The 23614-nt window shown below is 40.0% G+C and overlaps 2 protein-coding genes across 2 annotated transcripts; one reads left to right on the top strand and one right to left on the bottom strand.

The window, feature by feature from the left end:
- The first annotated feature begins 4214 nt into the window (after positions 1-4214).
- Positions 4215-12976, top strand: naalad2 (N-acetylated alpha-linked acidic dipeptidase 2). Its single transcript, XM_083985362.1, has 20 exons — positions 4215-4387; positions 4788-4899; positions 5750-5936; positions 6913-7014; positions 7170-7295; positions 7484-7564; positions 7724-7829; positions 7920-8013; positions 8160-8255; positions 8866-8951; positions 9724-9843; positions 9921-10003; positions 10109-10172; positions 10258-10325; positions 10717-10808; positions 11000-11090; positions 11284-11548; positions 11645-11726; positions 11878-11970; positions 12465-12976. The coding sequence occupies exons 1-20, from the start codon at positions 4306-4308 to the stop codon at positions 12652-12654; spliced, it is 2220 nt and encodes a 739-aa protein (XP_083841488.1). The 5' UTR covers positions 4215-4305; the 3' UTR covers positions 12655-12976.
- A 415-nt stretch (positions 12977-13391) lies between these two features.
- Positions 13392-22182, bottom strand: nlrc3l (NLR family, CARD domain containing 3-like). Its single transcript, XM_083984944.1, has 12 exons — positions 22119-22182; positions 21278-21466; positions 20815-20904; positions 20259-20433; positions 19865-20012; positions 19644-19736; positions 18496-18848; positions 17557-17766; positions 17079-17254; positions 16594-16867; positions 15274-15489; positions 13392-15110 (listed from the first exon to the last, which is right to left on the bottom strand). Exons 1-12 carry the CDS (start codon positions 22142-22144, stop codon positions 14730-14732), a joined length of 2331 nt encoding a protein of 776 aa, XP_083841070.1. The 5' UTR covers positions 22145-22182; the 3' UTR covers positions 13392-14729.
- Positions 22183-23614: the final 1432 nt, after the last annotated feature.

Here is a 23614-nt window from a genome sequence, read left to right as displayed (position 1 = left end):
GATAGCGTCACAGTCCGGTCCGACCCGGGAGGCTTATCCAGCCCAACTTCTCACCAGAGCCTCGGTGTGACTGAGAGGAGCAGAGCTCTCTCTCTCTCTCTCTCTTCCTCTGTGTGTGTGTGTGTGTGTGTGTGTGTGTGTGTGTGTGTGTGTGTGTGTGTGTGTGTGTGTGTGTGTGTGTGTGTGTGTGTGTGTGTGTGTGTGTGTGTGTGTGTCGTCCTCCACAGACCGGCCGGTGTTTTTGCTCCGTCCTGTTACTCCGCTCCTGTCTGTCTACTCTGCTCTGAGCGCTTTTGGACTTCTTCTCATTCAACCCCCGAAAAAAAAAAAAAAAAAACCAAAAAAGCGACTCTCAGCGGTGACGAGCTCCGCAGCAGCACCGCTGAGCTCGGCTCCTCACCTCAACGCAGCCCGGCCCCGTGTCACATCAGGCCCGGGCGGTGAGAGAGCAGCACCGCCCCAAACATCCTGACTAGTCTACACTGGGCCCAATAAAGATAACAGGACAGACAGGAGAACAATAAACAAAGATCCAGCGCTGCTCACTGCTCCGTCCTAACACTAGAGGGAGCCAGAGACTAATGAAGCCATCCATAAACAGTACGAGATCTGTAGCCTACTTAATGACCTTTAATTTAAAAAAAAAAAAAAGAATGTGTAGAGTGCATAAATATTAGGTTAACATGTTAAGACATAGGTTAATCCATTGGTTGTAGTGAATATTGATTAGTTATTTTTTGTTCTTTTGAACTTTTCCAACGTTTTAATTAAAACTCAATAATCAACTTTATCGTTCCAAAGTAGGCTAGTAATGACTTTTTAAACACATTTTCATGCTGGTTGTATGATATCAATAGTCATTTAAGTCGCTTCCATGATGGTAAATGCTGGAGTTGTTCTGGTCCCTTCAGTTTCTTTGCAAAAAAACCTCAATATTGATATTCATTTTTTTTTTTTTTTACTCTAAGTAGCCTAATTATTATTTCCTTAAACTCAGTGGGTTGTTTAAGTGCAGACTGGATGCTTTATTAGAAAGTGAAGGAATGATAAGCATTTCATAACAGATGTCCAAAATCATCATTATCAAATAGAAACTGGTGAGTCTTCATAACTTCACAACACAATGTGGCTGTTAGGCTTGTACAATGCACATGTATAAGCCATGAGTACCGGTAAGTAATTTCACAAAATAATATGTTGACGTTTTCTGTTAACTGCTATTATAATTGGTTTGGTTGATCAGGTGAAGTAGCCTATTTGTAGATTAATGATCTGATTGATTATCTGCATGAGTCAAAGTTTAAGCACTTTAGTCTGAAACAACCAGGTGCATCAAGTGCTACATCCTGTGAGCTGTCTGCGCCATCTTGTGTCTGTAATGCAAAACGCAGCTGAAGGTGAGTGACTAAATTTCTGTTCAATCAAACATTTATCTCAAAACAAAGACACCATATGGTTCATGCTTATTTTTATAATGGTAACAATAACAATAAAACATAAAGGAGAAAACATGGGGAATGAAACCCCGTCTGCATGAAACCTTAGGTTAAGTCATAAATCAAGACATGTGGTACAAACCACAACGAAACAATGTGCAGACACCTGTATACATGAACCACTTAATTGCCACTTAGTGCCAGCAGAGGGAAGTCTTACTTAATAAACTATACACTGCTTTATTTTACACGGTTAGCCTATGGTGAATTTCAGACGTCTTGCTAGTCCTTAGAAAGAGCAACTGATAAAACACGCTGTAATGGGGCTTCAAACTGAGCCACTGGGGTGTGATTGTTGCAGCAGTTACACTATGCTCTAACTGTGTGGCCCCATTTGAAGGAGCAGGGTAATTTATCCACCTTTGGGATGAATGTTGAATAATGACTGTAAGCCAGGTCTCATCATCCCACATCTGTGGTGAATACATCTGAGGATGAATAAAAGCCAGTTCTTGGAAAGAGACTCACAAATGTTGAGGAAAATCTAAACCTAAGGAGTGGAGGCTCTCAGAGGTGTATTATTTATCCATGGTTTTCAAATTTAATATTTAATCCCATGTGGGTGTAATCTTAAAGTCTACAAGAAAATGTAGGAAAAAGACAGTAATGTTGTATGAAGTCATCACAGGGTTATCTCATGTTTTTCTGGATAAAACATTCATCACCATTATCACATTTCAAACATGCAGCCATGATAAATATGTTTTTTTCCCCCTGAAGATTCAAAGTGCTGTTTTTTTAACATGGGGGTCAAACTGTGTTTCTTTCTGGTTACACATCGATCCACCACCACCAGAGATCATTTCATTGCTTGCTGTGCTATGTATTTTTGGTGTTTCAGATAATATGATGCTCTCTAGTGTAGAGACAGAATAAAATGCAACACTGGTATAGTGTTTTTGTGGAAATATATTAACACCAGAAAATATGAGCCTGTTGCTACATTTAAAATGTTTATCATTTGATTGAAAAGTAAAATCCACTACATCCATGAACGAGCTCAGCAGGGCTGTTGGTTGAACTGAGGTTATTCTTCTATAGATAAAATGAGCTGAGGATGGAGTAGAGCCATGCTCGGTGTCCTCCCCACATTCCTGAGAGCTGAGTCTCCTCCCAGCTTCACGCTCCAGCCAACCGCATGAAAGAGCCACCCTCCACACCACACAGCTGTTCAACAAAAGCAGTAAGGGTCAAGCACGACAGAGGCCATATCTTACAGTGTGGGAAAATTTGTCTGAGTGTATATATAGCTATATAATCCACGTAAACAAGCCAGCACAATTTCTCTCTCTGCTCCATTTCTTCAGTTGTTGTTGAACAATGGCTGCTGTTGGAGAACATTATGATGTATCATATCATCACTTCATTATTATCATCATTATCTTTTGTGTGGATTTTGGCAATAAATAGTAAATAAAGTCTCGAGTCATGGCCGAACAAAGTGATTTCACAGTGACCATGACCTTTGACCCTTTGTCTGTTATCTTTTCATCAGTTCATCCACTGGTCTTAAAGCAACATTTGAAGAACCTCCCTGAAGATGTCGCCAGCTATGATTTAACACAATGATTAAGGATATTGTGTAAGTGTGACTAACTGACAGAAGCAGAGCTACACCCTAAATTTTAACGACTTCCACTGATATGAAGCGTGTATACTATAGACTTGTTTACGTCAATACACTACTGAAGGAATTACAGTATTTGTGGATGGGCCACATATTAATGGATGGACTAACGTCTAGCTTGGGCCTCCAGAAAAGCTTTGATGCTCTTTGGTATCAATCCTACTCACATCAGACACTCTTTCAAAATAATATTTTTAATATTTTTTATATTTTATCAATATAATATATAGCCACCTCTGTGTTAAACTAAACTGAGATCTGGTGACTGTCCTTTGTTTCCTAATCTATTCACCTGAGTTTTTTCTTTACTTTTCCTCTAAACAGGATTTGATCAATATATTATTACAGTTTTAGTTACTTTAGCTTCTTGTTAAATTATAAGCAAGTAGATGCCTCTACTGATCCAGTGTAACACTCATTGTTGCACACAGTTCATCACAGTTATAGTTCATAGTCGTCATCAGTGCTCTGCTGTTCACGTACTACTGTTGACCCACATTATATATTTCATTCAGTTTACCTGTACACATAACATAACATTGTTAATCTACTTGCATGTTGCATGTTGCTATTTTTCATCATTCATTTGTGATTCAATATTGCACATAAACTTCTATGTTTTGCATTTTTGAATGTGTAGATTTTCACTTCACTTGCCATGTTTATTTATAATCATTATTCTTTTATTGAACTTTTTCCTTCTTTTTTTTAACTTCCACTGTCCTCTTTCAAATGAGTGCTGAGTTGTAACAAAGTAATTTCCCTGCAGGGGTCACTCAAGTTTTTTTTTTTCAATTATTCTTTTGGGGAAAAACTGTCCCCAGAGTGGATTATTTGCCATCGAGGCTCAGGTTTAGTATTACTGAGTCAGCACGGGAGCGGCCAAGGTTCACAACATAATCATTAGTCCACTGGTCATTCACGGCAGTAATGACAAACTCCCTCTTTGTATTCCTCTGCAATGTTCACACATTGTCTCTCCTGTTGCCAAATACTCGCTGTCACCTACCCTCCTCCCCCTCTCTCTCTCTGACTCGCTCTATCTCATTCTGCCCCCACTGTGTGTGTAGCCTATACTTAAACAAATTGCTCTCTATCTCTGTATCTCATTCTCTGCGAGCGTGCTCTGCAGAGTCAGTGCTGTCACTTAGTGTGGAAGTCTCTGGGACGTACTGCTCTACAATGAGAAAAGAGAGCAGGTTAGTTTGGTGGATCTGGTGGATTGTGGTCGTGACGGCTTTGTTCTTCCTGGGCTTCACTATGGGTAAGCAAGAAGAACACAACAATCCGCAAGCAATTTCTACTGTGTGCTCTGCATGTCTGTTTATAATATAAACAGCTACATAACACAGTGAGTTACAGTAAAACTATGAGTTTCTTCAGTCAATTTCATCAGAATATTATCTTCTCATAGCTGTTTAAGCTGAATCTTCCAGGTGCGTGGCTGTTTTGTGTGTTCGCTTTAGTTTGTCACCACTCTGACATATTTCACATCTTTGTGCTCACAGCAGGTTAACACTTGCTATCCATAACCCCAACTTCTTAAAATTATGATGAAAGGAAGCTTCTGACCAAAAAGTGCATGCAAAAAAGTTGTTTTAATCACATGGTGTTGTCACGTTGTCTGAAGTAAACTGACACTGTTTGAACGGTGTGTGCTGTAGGTTGGTTTGCAAAGCCCACACATTCAAACACTGCAAGCAGCAGTTCATCCAGCAAGTATCTGAGGGAGTTTCTGGATGAAATGAAGCCAAACCAGATCAGAGAACATCTAAGGTAAAGAAAATATATGAAAATCACTACCCACACACACACACAACCTGGCCTCTCTACTAGCACAAGGAATGAAAACTAAATGCATAGATACTATGTATGGTTTAATGGGGGAATACCTTGTATGAGGGATGAATTAGATTTGCCAAGACTAATATCTTAATCGATGCCACTGAATGTTCAAAGCACCAGAGAGTCAAAAATCTGTTATAACCTAATTTTCCATGGAGCGACTCCATCAACACAACTCTCAGCATGATGTGTCTTAAAATAATATTGACACTAATCTGTCGCCTCTTTAACCTCACTGACTTACAGACCCATGCTGTGCAGCCAAACACTGTTGAAACCCAGAAACCTCAAAGACCCTTTAAGACATGGATCATTCTGTGTTCAAATGAGTCCAAATGAAACATCAGCAAGATATTTGCATGCATGTACTGTGTTTTTTTAACTTCATATGTGTCTTAATTTATGGTTTTGAATATTGAAATTAAGAAAACAATCTTTATCGAGACTGTATATTTTAATTTTTAGCTATTAGCAGAGCCAAACCAAAGGTAAGACGGGGGGGATGCCACACAATGCTTTGACTCATGAACAAATCCACAGACCCAAATGGCGTCTTTGGCTTTCTTTAGATCATCGTGAACAAAGAGTATCAGCAGCCATGATGACCTGTAGTGCTAAACCAGCTTACAGTGTGGATATTCAGCTTTTCCCCAGAGGCAGTACGACTACGTCCAAATCAAAACACGTTCCGTATCAAGTCAGCACTACAGTGCTCCCTGGATGCAATATTTTCTTTCTGTGGAAAACGCTTACCTCAGTTACTGTCTCATCTTCTTCACAGGAAATTAACACGACTCCCCCACCTGGCTGGTACAGAGCAGAATCTGAGGTATGCAGAGCAGGTCAGGAGAGAGTGGCAGGAGTTTGGCCTGGACTCAGTGGAGATGGTCCCCTACGATGTGCTGTTGTCCTACCCCAACAAATCACAGCCGAATTACATCTCTATTGTTGATCAGCTGGGCAATGAGGTGTAGTAGCTACATGTACATGGACAATGATACCCAAAGAGCACATATAATTTCAACCTATAAAAAGCACACACCTTGCAAAAAGTCTCTCTGGTGCAGATTCATCATTATTTTCCGCTCCCATCTATTATAGCATTAGGACAGCGGTCACACCCTCTGGAGAGCCAGTTACATCACAGTGTGAAGCTACTGTAAAATAACTCTTGAGTTTACTGTTTGCCAAACAATTATTGATTGAATTATCTTCTTTCTTTCTTCCTTTCTTTTTTTACTGCTCCAAACACTGATGAAAGGCTCCATTCTCCACATTTTCCCCTGGTGACAAAAATCTCAAAGGGATTATGAATTTATCACATACAAAACAATAACACTAATTCAGTCCAAAGCCCTGACTGCTTCTCAGTGTGTTTGGAAAAATAAAAACGTTGTAGACAGAGTGCATGTGGAGATCAGACACACCCACATGTTTATGCAGGCCTTTTCTCCACCTCTCCACTCTACCTCTGTAAGACAGCTCAGGTCCATTTATAGCCTTGTTGTAAGATAGGTGTCAACAAACAAACTGGGGTTACTGCAGGGTCATATTACAGTATGCAACGAGGATGTGGTTAGGTACTTCAGTGCCATCAGGTTTTACATATCAAATAAGTCAGTAATGGATTTCAAATCCTGAAACTTATAGGCTGCTTTTCTTCTTGATTAACCAACTGACCAATTGACAGTTACGTCTTAGTCTTAGTGTGTAGTTTTCTTCAGTTACTAGACACTAAAAAAGATCTATAAAATAACAAAAAATACCAAAACAATTAAAAGGAAATGGTAGAAATCCTCGTATTCCACATTCTTCTCCAATTGTATAAACTGTTGTATGACCTATGATAAAACATCATATTATATCAGACCTTCCCATGTTTTGTACAAATAATAATTTTTGTAATTTCTTCTCACCTTATTTCATCCATTGTAACTTTCTCAGGTGTTTAACACGTCATTGGCGGAGCCGGTCCCACAGGGCTATGAAAATGTCTCAGACATTGTGCCTCCATACAGTGCCTTCTCTGCTAAGGGACAACCTGAGGTACACACACACACAAAAAAAACATAACACACAACCTTATTATGACTGATGTTTTAATAGTTTCACTGCAGCAATGCCAGTAGTTAACATGGATTTTAAACATAACTCATCCTCATCCTCACCCATCTGTCTCCTCTTTCTGTCTCTGTCTCCAGGGAGATTTGGTTTATGTGAACTATGGTCGAACAGAAGACTTCTTCCAGCTGGAGAGGGAGATGGGCATCAATGTAACTGGGAAGATCGTCATTGTCAGATATGGGAAAATATTTAGAGGCAATAAGGTAGGAAGTCAGATCACTCTGTCAGTCACCGAGCATCTAAAAGCTAAAAGGAAATCAAATAATGCAATCCGCCAAAGTCCAGTCATTCAAATCATCAATCATGATGGTTGGATGATATGAGTTTTCGTCATGACGCAGAGAAATAGAAAATAAATACTGCTGTGTGTCTGTCTTTGTCTATGCACCAGGTGAAGAACGCCATGTTAGCCGGAGCAAAGGGGATCATTATGTTCTCAGACCCAGCAGATTACTGGGCTTCAGGAGTCCAGGTAGGAGGGATGAAACTGTGCATGTGATTGTGTAACTGCTATTGTTAATGTGGAGGAGGTATGAAAGTATTTTATGAAAATACGGGCATATGGTCGACCTTCAAAGTAATAAGAGCTCTTTTTTTTTACGTGTGTGTGTGTGTGTCTGTGTGTGTGTAGCCCTACCCTAATGGCTGGAATCTGCCCGGTGGAGGAGCTCAGAGAGGAAATGTTCTCAATCTGAACGGAGCAGGAGACCCACTCACACCTGGATACCCTGCTAAAGGTGTGTGCGTTGTTGTACCGGCTGTGCTACAGCCTATACAAGTGTGCCGTGTATGTGTGTAAGTTCATCTCACTTAGTCCTCCCTCACAGAATACACCTACAGGTTCAGCCTTGAGGATGGAGTGGGACTCCCCAAGATTCCTGTGCATCCAATCGGCTTCCACGATGCCGTTCACCTGCTTAAGTACAAAGTGTTTCACCCCTATTTTAACTTTTAGTTGAAACTGGAATTTAGGGCAAGAAACTAAAATTTTTATTGGGGTCCTTGAGTGAAATAAGCAGCTGATTTGTATTATTTACAGAATATGTGAATTATTTACTATTCAACAGGAACATGGGAGGACAAATTCCCCCCAACAACTGGAAAGGAAGTCTGAATGTCTCCTACAGGATTGGTCCAGGCTTTACTGATGACTTCAAGAGCCAGTAAGAGCTTTTGTTAAAAAAAGAAAGAAAATAATGTGTTTTATGCAGTGTCTTATTGAAAGTCATCCTCCAGGTAATAGTCACTCCTAAACACATACCTTCTGTGTTTTAGTATTCAGACTGTCTCTCCCTCTTTCTGTCACTGCTCTTCTCTTGTTCATCTCTCAGCTAATGGCCCAGTGGCAACGAGCCAACTGAAGTACAATGGAGGCCCTTGTGGCTTCTGTGTGTGATGCGGAACATGCATACACATTCACACACATAATATGCAAGACTCACAAATTAAGCATGTAGTATGCACCCATATGCAACAACAGGAACATAGAAGTCGAGGGGGTTTTCAGGAGTACTAGCAACCGCACATAACAATAAATTGTGTCACCCCTCTTCTCTGTTCCCCTCTGTTTAACTGCCAGGTTCCCTCATTGCATGAATTAACACTGTGCATCAGAACATAAAAGAAAAACAAAATTCATAATTTGTTATAAACTTACCACACTTTCTAGTCCTGTTCACATCAGTCATTTCCTCTCACTCTACTGATCTCTCCTCCATCTCTTCACATGTTCATGAGTGTACCAGTCATTTCTTAACCATCTGTCTGTCCCAGGAAGGTGCGCATGAACATCCACACTAACAACCAGGTAACCAGGATCTACAACGTCATTGGCAGGATCAGAGGAGCTCTGGAGCCAGGTACAGACACCCAGCCCGCCCTAACCCTCTGTTCAGGGTTTCTGCAACATTTTACACACAACTACGCAAGCAACACTGCTAATGCCACTAATGATTCTAATACTGATAGTTATAAAGAAGAAAAAAATGGCTAGAATGAGAGGATCAAAGCATTTGAGACACTCTTGAAGCATTTGGCAGAAAATGTTGCCAGATGTTTCACAAGCCCTGTAAAGCCTGAACCATGAAATCATTGTCAGAAAATGTAAAAATATATAAGTCCAAATTTATTTATTTTTATAGAAAATTACCTTACATACCTGCTGTATCTAATTTGATACACACATTTTCAACACGGTTCTACAATAAAATAAGTTATGAAATATTAAGTAGTTTTACTTTGCATCAGTGCAGCAACTATTCCTATTGAAGTTTCAGTAGTTTTTCTTATGTTATCTTTTTCAAAATTGGCAATGATATCCATGAGAAAACACATTTGGATCGCTGACTGACACCAGCCATATTGGATGTCCCAAGTGAAGGCCTGCTGGTGCATAAATACCTGCACCCTGGTGGTTTGTCTGATCATTGCATGTATCTGATTATATACAATAGGTTTTTTAGGGGGGGAAAAATCACAGTGAGGATGTAGAGGTCTGAAAAACTCATGTATTTTCATGTATCAAATTTGATACAAATGGCGACATAGGGAAAAATCACTAAATTTGTTATTAACAACATATGTCTTTGTGTGGTCAATGTTGTGTGTGTGCTTGTATGTGTGTGTGCATAGACAGGTATGTGATTCTGGGAGGGCACCGAGATGCGTGGGTGTTTGGAGGAATCGATCCCATGTCTGGGGCTGCAGTGGTCCATGAAAATGTCCGGAGTGCAGGCAGGCTGCTCAGTAAAGGTACATGTCTGTGCTGATTAACAAAAAAGTACATCATGTTGTCAGTACTCAGTGTGTCTGTGTGTGTCTGTGTGTAGGCTGGAGGCCGAGGAGGACTATAATATTTGCCAGCTGGGATGCAGAAGAATTTGGACTGCAGGGATCTACAGAATGGGCAGAGGTACCAAACACATCAACATATATACTGACACTGACACACACACACACACACACACACACACACACACACACACACACACTGACCACACTTCATCCGTCTCCACAGGACAATGCCAAGCTGCTGCAGGACAGAGCAGTAGCTTACATCAATGCCGACTCTGCCATAGAGGGTGAGTGTATTTGTACTGCAGCTCAATATTCTCAATGGACAGTGAAAAGGCTGGAGTCGTTTTCAGATGACTGTGTGTGTTTCAGGGATGTACACACTGCGGGTTGACTGCACTCCATCTCTGCACACATTGGTGTATGACATCACCAAGCAGGTGAGAAGATTGATATACAAGGGCTGCGCAATGAATTGAAATACAATAGAAATCTCAATACGGCAAAGTGCAATGTCTAAATTGCAGGAGCTGCAACTTTGTTTGATAACTGTAAAAAAGCCTCCACATCATATTGTCCATATTCTTAAATATCCAACAAAAAGCACATCATTTTTTGTGCTTTAAATGCAAAAACAACAATTCCAACTGTTAGCATATATTGCAATCACAGTGTCTGACTGACAAGATGATCACAATTTGATTTCATTTGTATATAGTGCAGCCCTACATGCAAAGCACTAATATACTGCATCTTACAGTCTCTGATCCTGTCTTCCTGTCTCTCTATCCACCCTGTCCCATTTCTCTGTCTGTGTCTTTTTGCACGTAGATTGCCAGTCCAGAGGAAGAAGAGGACGGAGTTTCTCTTTATGAGAGTTGGCATAAGAGGGACAACTGGACTAATGACCGTGACGCACCCAGGTACAAAGCATCAGTATCAGCTGTTTGTTTGGGTTGTGAGAGAAATGACAACTGACGAGTGTGTTATATTTAAAACTAGTTAGGAATATAAAATGTGTTGTTCTGTCTTAGGTAGTCGAACAAAAATAGATTAAAACATGAGTGAAATACAGAAAATGAACCAGAGGAATGTCGATTCTGTCTGACTGTAGGATCAGTAAACTCGGCTCAGGCAGCGACTTTGAGGCCTATTTCATCCGTCTGGGTATCGCTGCAGGCCGAGCCAGATACACCAAGAACAAGGTCCGTTTTATACAGATTCATTTACTCAACTGATTGTGTGTGTATGTTGTATTCTTTTCTTTTTCTTTTATATTTACGCACTATATGTTTGTTTTAGTTGATTTCTGCCCTCTATGCTTACTAATCATTGTGTGTTTATCTGTGGGTGGTGTGGGATTCAACCTAGTATTGTAACCTGTGTGTGTTCATTCAGAAAACAGAGAAATACAGCAGTTATCCAGTCTATCACAGTGTGTATGAGACCTTTGAGGTTGTGGAGAAGTTTTACGACCCCACCTTCAGAAGACTGTTGGCGGTGGCTCAGGTGCGAGGCGCGCTCATCTTCAGCCTGGCAGACTCCCAGCTGCTCCCTCTGGATGCCACCCAGTACGCAGCCTCACTGAGAAAGTACGCAAAGAGCATCGCACAGCTGGCACAGAGGCACTCAGAGGAGATGGAGATGTATGAGGTGACATTTGGTGAGTTGATTTCAGTCAGTGTTGCTCACATGATTAAAAGAAGTGACCCTATAAGATCTTTGCATTTGTCGTGATTTCTTTCCCCCGTACCTCCAGATTCTCTGTTTTCTTCAGTGGAGAACTTCACCGTTGCAGCCAGGGATTTCCACAAGCGCCTGGAGACTATCAACAGAGCAGAGTGTGTTTTATATTTCATACATTTTCATTGTCCAAACAAAAGAATACATTGTTGGAGCATGTGCTCTGCTTACCATCCACAGTTTAACATTTGTTTACTGTTCCTACAATGAAATGTCTAACAGCATCTGGTGTGCATGTTTGTCTATCAGTCCCCTGCAGGTACGCATCATGAATGATCAGCTCATGTATCTGGAGAGAGCTTTTATTGACCCCCTGGGCTTACCTGATAGACCCTTCTACAGGTTAGTCTCTCTCAATCCTTCTCCCCTTTGAAGGCAGGAGTTATGGTGCACTGAATGTTTACATTTACAAGACTATGTGAGAGTGTGCTTGGGAACATGTAAGGATTGTACAGCATGTGGGGCCAGGAGATACAATAAGAGGAAGGTGTGAGTACTTGGGAGAATGAATAATAGGAACAATTGAAGTCCCCACCTTTTAATTTGGGGGAGTGCAGTGGAAACCTATCAAGGTATAATTACAAGTACAATTTCTGAGATTATTTGCAAATAAACTCATTGAAATCCACAAGCTACAGATTCAGTCTCATTTGTTGATAACCTCTACCAGCCACGGGAAGTCTCACCTAGACACACACTTCACTATTGCAACCACTAGTGGGCAAATGTAGACTGTAGCTGGTTTGCAAAAGTCAGTATGATTTAACTGTGTTTTCTGCTGATTCTGCAACACCTCCAGTGCACTCTTTAACATTACATCCTCCTCTCTGTTCCAGACATGTGATTTTTGCTCCCAGCAGCCATAATAAATATGCAGGGGAGTCTTTCCCTGGGATCTATGATGCATTGTTCGACATCGAGAACTCAGCTGACCCGGAGAAGGCCTGGGAGGAAGTCAAGCGTCAAATCAGCATCGCAGCATTCACTGTTCACGCGGCAGCTATGACCCTAACACCACCTGCATGAAACAAGCACAAACAGCTAAAAGCCATGTGACTGGCCTATCAATTGACTCTTATTCTAAAGCACCAAACTGTGATGAGAGGTTTTACACTACCTGGACTCTGATTTTTTTTTTATGTGGCTGGTAATAATCTACACTTTTTGTTTTGTTGTTGTTTTGTAAAAACTGAGCCAAATAAAATGAATCCATCCATTAACACATAGGATGAAAAAAACGTACACCTTTCACATGTTTCCTATTGGTCTGAGAGAAAAAAAAAAGAGTGATGAGTGTCGCAAAAAAGGGCACTGATTTCTATTTATATCCATATAAAACACAGGCTCATAAAATAAAAAATAAACACAGTAGACTGTATAACTTAATTATTGTCTTATTTCATTCCGTGAGCTCGAGACAAATTGTATTCAAAGCCCTGTGTGGCAGCGTTGTGGCTGCTGCCATGTGTAACAAGTCCGGTTACTGAAGCAGCAGCCCGTGCCATCTCCGGCTCTTTCCGGAAATTCCCGAAGAGGCTTTCGAGAAGTTTCGCGCACCATCGAAAAATGTCAGTTGTCTCATAGTAAGTTACATTAAATCAACGTAAGAGTAAAGTAATACGTATACATAACAGGCTTTGTGGTACTCATAGGAGGAAAGGGTAGGTGAGGTCAAGTACACGCATCTATACGTCTGAACAGAGGGGTCATAAAATGATTTTAGTGAAAAATGTTTGATTAACTTTATTGATCTTAACCAGCAACACTCAAACATGCTCCCCATAAGGATGTGATTGCTGAAAAGATGAGTTAAGACTTTTGTTTCCTGACTGTTTTAACACCAGCTTCCATAAAACAGCATTCAATTTATAACTGGTACTATGACTTAACGTCTTTTTCAGTAGAAAAATAAATGGGAACAGGATGAAGCCAAGGTGTATGGGAAATAACTGGAAAGAGGAGGAACATTTTGATTCACTGATAAAGACTGGGACAGGTTAAATAGAAATTAAATCTAAATAAATTCAATCAAAAATAACTTATTACCTAATCCTCAGGTTTGTACATGTTGAACAGTATCTGTGTGGCAGCGACATAACTAATCAATGAAATCCAGGGTCAAGAATGATGCTATTAGTGAATATCCCTAGTACCAAAGAAATTACTGAAATCAAGGTACAACTGTAGTTTGAAAGACTGAGACTACAAACGTAAAAATCCAGAGAAATGTACTGAGAAAATTCAGGAGCCTATCCATTTGTAGGTGACACCAAGTTTATAGAAAACCTAACATTGATTCCAAACTCACAAACAACATTTAAGGCCAATCCTATTTTAGAATAGCCTTAGCTCACCATTCATCCATACGTCATATCATTTATTTAGATGCCATTTGTAAACTTGGGACACAAAGAAAAACACATTAGCCAGCAAAATTCACAGACTGTCACAAAAATGATTTTGATCACTCTTCCTCCTCCTCCTCACCCCTTGCTTCGTCTGACAAACAAAATAGTAATAGAGTGTTGTGTTGGTAAAAGCAGTGCATGATATGGTTTCACATGCATATCTCTCTTTCATACCCCAACATAACATGATGTATTTTTCTGGCAATCGAAAAAGTCAGATTCTTTTGTAACATCTTGCTGTCAAACTTTGATTTCACAAATCATAAGGCCACACATTGAAATGACGACAGTTATGTGATTTAAAATCCCTTGTAAGAATGCATTTTCCTTAGCACGCACTGTAAAACATGACAAACAATTTAGTTTTGCATAAATGCTACTATACTGGAATGCATAGCCCAACATTTTATTTCTGTCTGGAGCGATAGAAACATTACTGACAGACTCTTTAATGACATAATCAAAACAAAATGATCTCATGTATGAAACGCCCAACTATAACAGATTTGAACAATATGTTTTTGTGATATGTCGACCATTTTCAGCGCTGAGTGTCCCACTTTGACGGTACTTGATTTCTATGATGATGTTGAAACTTGAAAAAAACTATAACAGAGCAGCAATCGCCTCTCTTTTGTCCATCATATCCACATGAAATGACACAGGTTTTCATGATGCAATCTTATCCCCAACTCACTCATCTTCCTGGGTCATCTCTCTAAGGCACTCTTCCAGGTTTCCCACCTTGTTTGCTGGAGCGCTCCGTATGTTATTCTCCAGCAGGTGCCGCACCTCATCTAGTCCGCCCACCTTCGGCATGTTGTGGCGAAACAAATACCCACTCAGCTGATTGGCGTGGACCTCTGGGGAGAGCAGACCACACAGAAAGCGCAAGAACATGTCATAATCGCCCACTGGGGAGGGGAGGGTTCGCCCCAAGGCACAGTGGACAAGGCCTGCTGCTGATTTGCTTGGATACTTGAATGAGGAGAGCTTGGGTAGCATCCCCGAGTCTAGAACGTTCTTAGACTCTGAGCGGAACATCACAAAGACGTACAAGGCGGCCATGAACTCCTAGAAGAAAAAAGAATAGAAATTATTTTTATGGATATCCTAATTAATGGCCTCTCAATTACATGCACAGTAAATTGTCTTCAACACATTATAATTACAGTTAAGAACAAAGAGGTTTCATTGAATATCAAGGTGCAAGCATGTGACATGAGAGGGGTTCTACCTGAAGGGTGACGTGTATAAAGCAGAACGTCCTCCTCCCATTTGGGGCTGCAGCAGGGAGCTCAGTGCACAGGCCGGACCACACCGTCACCTCTGTCAAGTTCAGGCCGAACTCCTTCACGTCCTCTTCGAAGAACTCAAAGGTTTTCTTCTCCAACATCTTGAACGCCATCTTCCCCATCTTCATCAGCACGGTCTTGTCATGGTCAGACCATTTCTGGTTGAACAAACACAGGACAAATTCTCACACTGAAGATCAGCTATTCAATCGTGTGCCCTGACAAATGTCTCTTTTATATAAAACTATCCAACACGTTAAAGTTTGATTCCAGATGTTTATTCAACACAGCAGGATTCAGCTCAGCTGTTTTTAAGGTGTTGAATTTAAATGCATAATGTGTTAGATTAATTGTGTCAGACTGCACCAGATGGCACAAGTATTCATACAATTGTAACACACCTTACAAAAATGTTACTAGGAATTAAATATTAAAGGGATAGTTCACCCTCATTATCTACTCACCCTCATGTCGACTAAGGGCTGGGAGAAGTTTCAGAGTCCTCCATGCCTTCTCTGAGTTACAGGGGGGCTGGGCGCAGCACTGCATGTCGATATGACGGTTGCGAACGGAGCTCACTTTTCTTCGTCCAAAAAGACACACCAAAAACATCCAAATACCTCCATGCTGCTCGCCTGTAATGTCCCTCTTGTATTGAAGCTCCAACATGAGAAACTGTTCCGAAAAAAATGTAATAAGTATAGGTTTTAAGCAAGTTTGTAGCGGAAACTCCCAGTGTCTCAGTTCACTGCTTTGCCTGTGTCTGTGCCAATCTCGCGCGATTTGCATTGACACCCAGTTCACGGCTCCGCAAATCGCGCAAGATTCCGGCAGAGCAACACTGGGAGCTTCCGCTACAAACAACACTGGGAGCTTCCGCTACAAACAACCTTAAAATATAGACTTATTTAATTTTTTTCGGAACAATTTCTCATGTTGGGGCTTCAGTACAAGAGGGACATTACAGACGAGCACTATGGAGGTATTAGGATGTTGTTTTGGTGTGTCTTTTTGGACAAAGAAAAGTGAGCTCCGTTCGCAACCGTCATATGGACATGCAGTACTGCACGGAGGACTCTGAAATTTGAATTTTGGGCGAACTATCCCTTTAAATTGTGTAACATTCATTACTAAATTTCATTTCATTACTAAGTTGCATCCTAGTGGTAACAAAATAATGACTAAGAGGGACAAATAAGGACAATACAGAAATTTGTGGTCCTAATATTGCACATTCAGAAATTATAAAACATGATGATTACCAGGTTATTTTCACATATCCCATAGTAGAACTGCAGCCTGCGATTTGTCTGGACAATCAAGATGTTGACGTAGAACGGAGTCAGTCTCGGAGGTCGCGCCCCATAGCCATGATAACGGTAGCAGCGCTCAAACACTGTGGCCACCATCCAGCAGATAAAGGGCTGGCGAGCGAGCATGCTGAGCATCGGCAAGCGTTTATAGTGTGTCATAATTTTCGCTGCTAGCGTTGCGTCTCTAAAGCGTCTGATCAGATAGTCATCTCTCATCTCATCACTGGAGAAAAGAGGAAAAAGATAAACAAATCTCAATTGAAACAGACTAAGTCAAAGTGAATTTAACTTACGTAAGTCTATTGATTAATCAATTTCCATTCAAATAACCAAACATATTTACAGGATATCATACCAAAAAATATACACACAAGGCAGAACATATAAATATGACACACATACGGTAAAAATAAGACACACAGACACACACACACCTAAAGCCCTGGATTTCCGTGACCACATCTACAAACTGAGATGGGATTTGTGAGACCGCCGCCCGTCGCCCCAAGATCCAGATGAGGGCACCAGGGAACACATTGCCTCTGATGATGTTTACAATCAGGACATCAGGATGTGTCTTGGTGTTCATATCATTTATCACAGGAGCTTTCTGAAGAGAGAAACCAAAGAAATTTAGACAAAATATATGATTCTGTTCCTGTTCAACTCCAAAGAAAGTAACTTATGAAAGGTGTTCAAATTATTGTACAACATAAGTACAATAAGTATAAGTATAAAATAAGTATCCTTTTTTTCCCAGAGATAATATTTATTATTATCACTGTAGTTAGAATAATCCGAGGAATCAGAAATATGTGAAAATGCAAAGTGTATTCTAACGTATCTGTAAGATTTATCTTTTATGTTTGAAATAGTTCTGTGTCTCAAATGTATATGTGCACTGATGGATACCTCCCAGTCCAGAGGAGCTTGATAGCAATCAAAGGAGTCCATTATGATGAGAAATCGACAGTCCTTGTCCTCCAGGTATTTCAAGTCTTTGCAGTCAGGATGATTATTAACGATGACATCCCTGACGGACATTTTCTGAGAAAGGGGAATGTCTCTACTTCGCAGAAACCACAAAGTGCGGAAGGAAATTTTGATGACAAACTGCAGATCCTGCACAAAAAATGCACAGAAAAATATTAGCAGACTTAGAAAAATTAAAACATCAAGACTAAGTATTGGGAACTGAAATTAATCAGAGTAAATTAAGTTAAATATCATCACAAAAGTAATGTTCACAAAAAACATTTATTTGCGGCCTGATTCAATAAATTAAGCAAGATTACACATTAATGAGATTTTTCTGGGGGTCACTAATAGATTCAAAGTGAAAGGGTTTAACACAATGACCATTAAGTACAACATTCATGTCACTATTTAGCTGCATTTTGGACTCTACAAACTGCTCAGTATTTGGCAGTTAAAGGACAATTCCAGGCAAATTCAACCTGGAGTTATAGTTTCCTAGTATTTTAGGGCTAAAAGAATGAATCTACAGATTTCTTTTTAATGTCTCCTGTTATGCAGGAGAGAAAGCCAATATCTTGCAAAGTCTCACACGAGAGTAAAGCCGACAGCTAACTATGTTTACAGGTCGTCTGAAGCGCTTGTTTTATCAACAAAGGAATATTAACTTAGAGCCATTAAGTCTTTGTAGAAGTAAGAGTACGTCTGGATATTGTTTATTCTGCCTGTCAACATACTGAGACTTGGCATTACAGCTCCGTTTACAAACATGCCGGCTTTCTGGAGGTAAACAAAACCCTTGTCCTTTAAGTTGGTGTTCATCTGGATGCTATGTACGATTATGGGAAAAAAGAACTTTTCTGCCTCATATCTCACCTTATTGGCGCGCATTTCTGCCCAGTCTAGGGCAAATTTTGCCACAGAGACCGACATTCCTATTCCTGGAATCCCAGTGGTGACAACTGTCCTCACTGGTTTGCCATCACCCGTCTGGAGTCGGAACAAATTGTTCAAACTAACAAAGGTATCTGGATTTGGGAACTGGGGAGTTGACGGAGGCTGTGGCCTGAGCTCATGGGAGGGGTCAACTCCTCCAAATCCACAGGTGGAAATTTCGGGCTCGACATAGATGGTGTCAAGAAGATTCTGCTTCCCAGCTCTGACGACCCCCTCACGGATGACCACGTGTTTTCTGATCAAATACTCCTTCAGTAAAGACCGGATCAATGCTGGCGGTGAAGAAAGATAAAAGGAAAGTAAGAAGTCTATATATATATATATATATATATATATATATATATGAATTCAACATCTTGAAGGGAGGCACACTTGTGCAATGGGGTTTTACATGCCTGTAGACAGCAGTGCTATGTTGCTGCACATGCTCTCACTTGGTAAGACATGCCACAACCAATCCTACATATTATACCTGCAGTCTGTCAGGGAGTTTGGCATATTACTTCTGTGAAAATGAGAATATCATCTCTATCTGAGAAACATCCATCAATCCTATATTTCCCACAATGACAGGTTCTTGTTGTCTTTAGAACAGTAAGTGAAACTCAACCTGCTGAAAAGCTTAAGAGGTAAAAGTCCTCCACCCGTTCTCTGATCCTAGTCTTACATATTTCTTTCATGGGTAGGTTTTAAACTTAACGATTGACATTTTCAGTTGTCACTTTCAAACAGGCAAGGCAAGGCAAGGCAAGGCAATTTTATTTGTATAGCCCGTTTTTACAAACAGTTTGTCTCAACAAACAGGTATCCATGTTGCATTAATCATACCTATAGAGGTCAAAAATATCCTCCATTTTCACTTCTTTAAGGCTGCCAGTTTAAGTACCGGTAAGTTTTGCAAAAATAAAAGTGTGGATGGTGTCAGTTATGTTTTCAAGGTCATAGTACAGAAACTGCTGTACCATGTCGTTTGGTGAAACATGAACAACGCTTTTCTCAAACGAACTGTAAAATATCTCAAGTTTCAGAAGTATTAAACCAATCAAACAACCTACATGTCCACTTACCTCTCTTGCACTTGTCTCGCAGGGCCTCAGACTCTGGCACCTTGCCAATCATTTCTAGTGTGTTAATGGTGTGTGTCAGGGAACGATCCACGCCTGCACAAGGAATTATTAATAAAAAAACAACAACTAAAATGGTTACAATCAGTGAAAGTGTAGAACGGTAAATTCTGAGCTGTATTTAAGTGTCATTTACTGTGTCTGCTCTTGGTGTGTGTACTTACCAAGGACCTCCAGCATCTTGTCCACAAAATCAAGAATGTCTCCTTCCATCACTTGTTGCTTGGTCAAGTTTTTTTCCCATTGTAAAAAAGACATCTGAAATTTGAACAGCTCTTCCACAGTGAGCTCCGTCAGACTTTTCTGGATACTCTATAGAAAGAAAATTGACAACAAAAACACACAAGTTAGTACAAGTTAAATCATATTGCATTTTTCTCCTCAAGGCCAAACATTATTATTGTCAAAATCAACTGTTAAATATACAGTATATATAGGCCTTTAATAATAATCAAGTTATTCATAAAGTTAAGGTTTCAAACAGGTCCAAGCCTTTAACTTTTTGTGGGTTAGGGTTAGAGAGACAGACGATGGCAGAGCAGCCTGTGGTGCACCAACCTTAAATATATAGGGCAGGTCTTGCTCTGGGTGTAGTTTTCCTGGCTGGCTGTTCTCATCAGTCTGCATTGCATCATCCGGTTCAATAGGCTCAGGTGGTTCTGGAGAATTTGTAATCAAAATCTCATCCATATCTTCCTCAAGGTCTTCTTCAAAATCCCCCAGATCTTCAGACCTGAGAGACAATGGAAACCCCAGGGTCAGAAATTGCAGAACACAGCCCACTGATCACAATTGATAAAACGTCCAACAAAAATCACAAGTAAATGTTTTCTCAGACTTGTATACACGAATAAACCATATTGCATTTAAAATGTTTGTCAATGTAAATGATATCCATCAATTAAAAAAAAAAACTCATTCAGATCTTTAAATTGAGAATTTGAAGTAAAATACACACGGCAAAGTATTTTCTGGTGGTTACATTTACAGGTTGTGTTAGTTGTGTGATCAGTGTTTAAATATTCTAGTAAAAAAAAAAAAAAAAAGTAGCTATTGTTTTACTATGCATTTTACACATCTACAATGTCTGAATGTTTGAGCGTGTATCCTCCACCTGGTGTCAATGACAGCGGCTTCCTGCGGTTGCTGCTGCGTGGTCATAGTATAGAGGGTCTCTGGAGACTCGGAGCGAATCAGCTGCATCCTGGAAAGAGTGAACGTGGGGGGTATATACTGTAAGAGCATTTCAATTTGATGTGATTATGAACTGACTTCACATTTTCATCGACAGACTGTTGTGCTCATTTCACTCACACATCTACAGGCTATGCAACAGTTGAGTGATTAAATGTTAATGTTCAGAAAAAGTAGAAGACAATCTTGAAAATTTGATTTTGAGAAGAAGTATTGTGTGTTATGAAAGGTAGGTAGCCTGAAGTACATTAAAATTTACGGAGAAGGAAAGGGCAGGCTGGATAATAGGAATAGTAATATGACTCTCATGCAATTTGAAGTTAACTGGACAAGACAAAAACACATCAAGACAATGCCCCTAATATAAAACAAAGACATATTACACTGTTGCTCCAGGAGCAATGAATTCAGGTAATGCAGGGGCTCTTTCTTCATTTCCCGTATTTTCCTCTTCCCGCCATTTCTCTCTCTCCTCCTCGTCCCCCTCCTCTTCCTCATCCACTTCACTGTCACTTTTCATTGAACCATAGCTAGAGGGTGGCCTCCTCATCTTTGCCTTCTGCTGTAAGATGCTGAGGGAACAAAAAAAAGCAGGTGAATACAGATCAAGTAGTTTAATAACAGGAGTCATGTTCAACTAGTATTTTTTTGAGTAGTGTAGTGTAAATATGTGAATTTGAGTGCATAACTGACACTGCTACCCAAGTATAACAATGTAAGTGCAGTGCAGTAAGTACTTAATGTAGAATAATGGCCATTATTACTATAGCCTACTAGCATGGTTTAAATCACAAGGATACAACAATACGGAAATAATATGGGTGTTATTTACTGATCAATTATCAGGACCTATCAGTGAGATAATAAACGAAAATGATCAAACCACCAAATTCGTACAATTTGCATTTGTTCAGTGTGCATTGAAACATATTAATTTACAACGTAGCGTTATGTCACGTGACGTAAAGATGGAAGTAGAAAGTTACAAGACATTGAAGGACTCATAAAGCAGATTCATTATAACTACCTACTAACTACTTAATAACTGGTAAAATACACAAGTTACATCCAGAACAGAATATAATATGACTAACGTTAGCAGACGAAAGGTTAAATAATTTGCCATGGTAAAAAAAAACTTGAAACTTATTTTTAAATTGTAAAAGGTGAAGTGACAGATAGTAAAGATGGCAGGGCTCGACTGTCTTACAACACGTAGCCTACCTTTCCACTTCATTGTCTGGGTCCATGTCTCCAGTAGTAACAGACTCACACACTTAAGTAGTAACAGACTCACACACTTAAGTAGTAATAATGACTTTGACGCCACTAAATGTTCATGAACGAAGTAACTTTTCCACCCACGGATAGATACCACCGCAGTCACATCGCCGGAGTAAAAACCCGCTGTCGCTCTCCGCGTTGGCGCCTACGCTACTAATATTGATACTTGAGCTGACGGAGCAGAAGACGCACGAAGACAAAAACACAGTGAAAATGAATGTTTCATAGAAAAGTGTCTATCCTAAATATAAACGACGAACTACACGGTCAGTTTGGTGGTCTACTTCTTAGGTTATTGCGCCATGTTTGGCGAGCTCTAATGTTTCGGTTTCGAGAGGGCGTGTTCACTGTCGGAAACTTTTTGACTTCCGGTTCACATCCTTCAGAATAAAAGCATGCTCTTCCTGTTCTTGACACCGGCATTCAGTTGACGTGAATAACGTTAACAAAATGTTTATCCTGATGTGAATATTAAATTAGTTTTATGTGTATGAGATGAATATTGTGCATTTGTCCACAAGACTAAGCTACAATTAAAACATGCTCAAATTGTTCAAGTCAAAATTGGTGGAAACAATACCTCACTGCGATGTAGCTCCCTTGAATATAAATATAATCCTCACACTCAGATAAAATAGTCTTTCATTGTTTGTTTGTTTTTTCTTCTAATACAAAATGGTCAAGATTACGTTTCTGTCCATCAACTGCATTAAGATTTAAATGTCTGAAATGCCATGACTGGCTACATTATACATGCAATGGTTATCTTTAAGCTTAATAATTAAATGCGAATAATGTAACATAATTTTCAAGTTTTGTTACAACACAAATAATTCTGCTTTTATTCTGAAGGCCACAGCGATTATGGCCAGGAACAGCCAGGAAGCCAGGCAGAAACTCAGGTGACTCTTTTACATTTTTCAGCCAAGCAGGTGCCAAGCAGGTTCAATGAAAGCATCGTAGCATTCTTCATTTTTTGTTTTCTGCAAGGTCTTTATTTTGACCACAAGGGTGCAGTGTAGTTATTTTCCTGTTTAAGGTGGAAATTAGTACGAGTTGGATGGTGGTGGGGGAGCACAACAGTTCGTATCCTTTTTTTTTTAGCTCCAGGCAGCATCGATTTCATGGTTACGTTCCGTTTTTTAAGTAACCCTTTTTTTGTTGTTGCAATAAAAGGGAACGTCACCCAAAAGAGAACAACTTTGCACAGTACTTTGTTTTACCTGGAATCAAGTCAAGTTCAATTCTCAAGCCACCATTATGGGACTATTATACTATATATTGTTTTTGGATAGTCACCACAAGCATTGATTCATCAAGTAAGAATTCATTGTACATTTCAAACTGGCTTCCCCGGTGGGCAGCAAGGACCAAAACCAAATTATTGAGAGTTTCCTCACTTCAAAACCCTAATGTCACTGGCAGTTGATGCCGTG

Source organism: Trachurus trachurus, assembly GCF_905171665.1.
Source record: "Trachurus trachurus genome assembly, chromosome: 13".
Taxonomy (NCBI): domain Eukaryota; kingdom Metazoa; phylum Chordata; class Actinopteri; order Carangiformes; family Carangidae; genus Trachurus; species Trachurus trachurus.
This window is presented reverse-complemented; position numbering and strand designations above follow the sequence as displayed.

Excerpts from the sequence above, each read along its gene's own strand:
- naalad2 (XM_083985362.1), top strand. The coding sequence starts at position 4,306 with ATGAGAAAAGAGAGCAGGTTAGTTTGGTGGATCTGGTGGATTGTGGTC. Across the intron at positions 4,388-4,787 it reads CTTCCTGGGCTTCACTATGG|GTTGGTTTGCAAAGCCCACA; the intron begins GTAAGCAAGAAG and ends TGTGTGCTGTAG. Across the intron at positions 4,900-5,749 it reads CAGATCAGAGAACATCTAAG|GAAATTAACACGACTCCCCC; the intron begins GTAAAGAAAATA and ends TCTTCTTCACAG.
- nlrc3l (XM_083984944.1), bottom strand. The coding sequence starts at position 22,144 with ATGGACCCAGACAATGAAGTGGAAAG. Across the intron at positions 20,013-20,258 it reads ACCTGCCCTATATATTTAAG|AGTATCCAGAAAAGTCTGAC; the intron begins GTTGGTGCACCA and ends TTCTTTCTATAG. Across the intron at positions 15,490-16,593 it reads GGATATGTGAAAATAACCTG|AAATGGTCTGACCATGACAA; the intron begins GTAATCATCATG and ends TTGTTCAACCAG.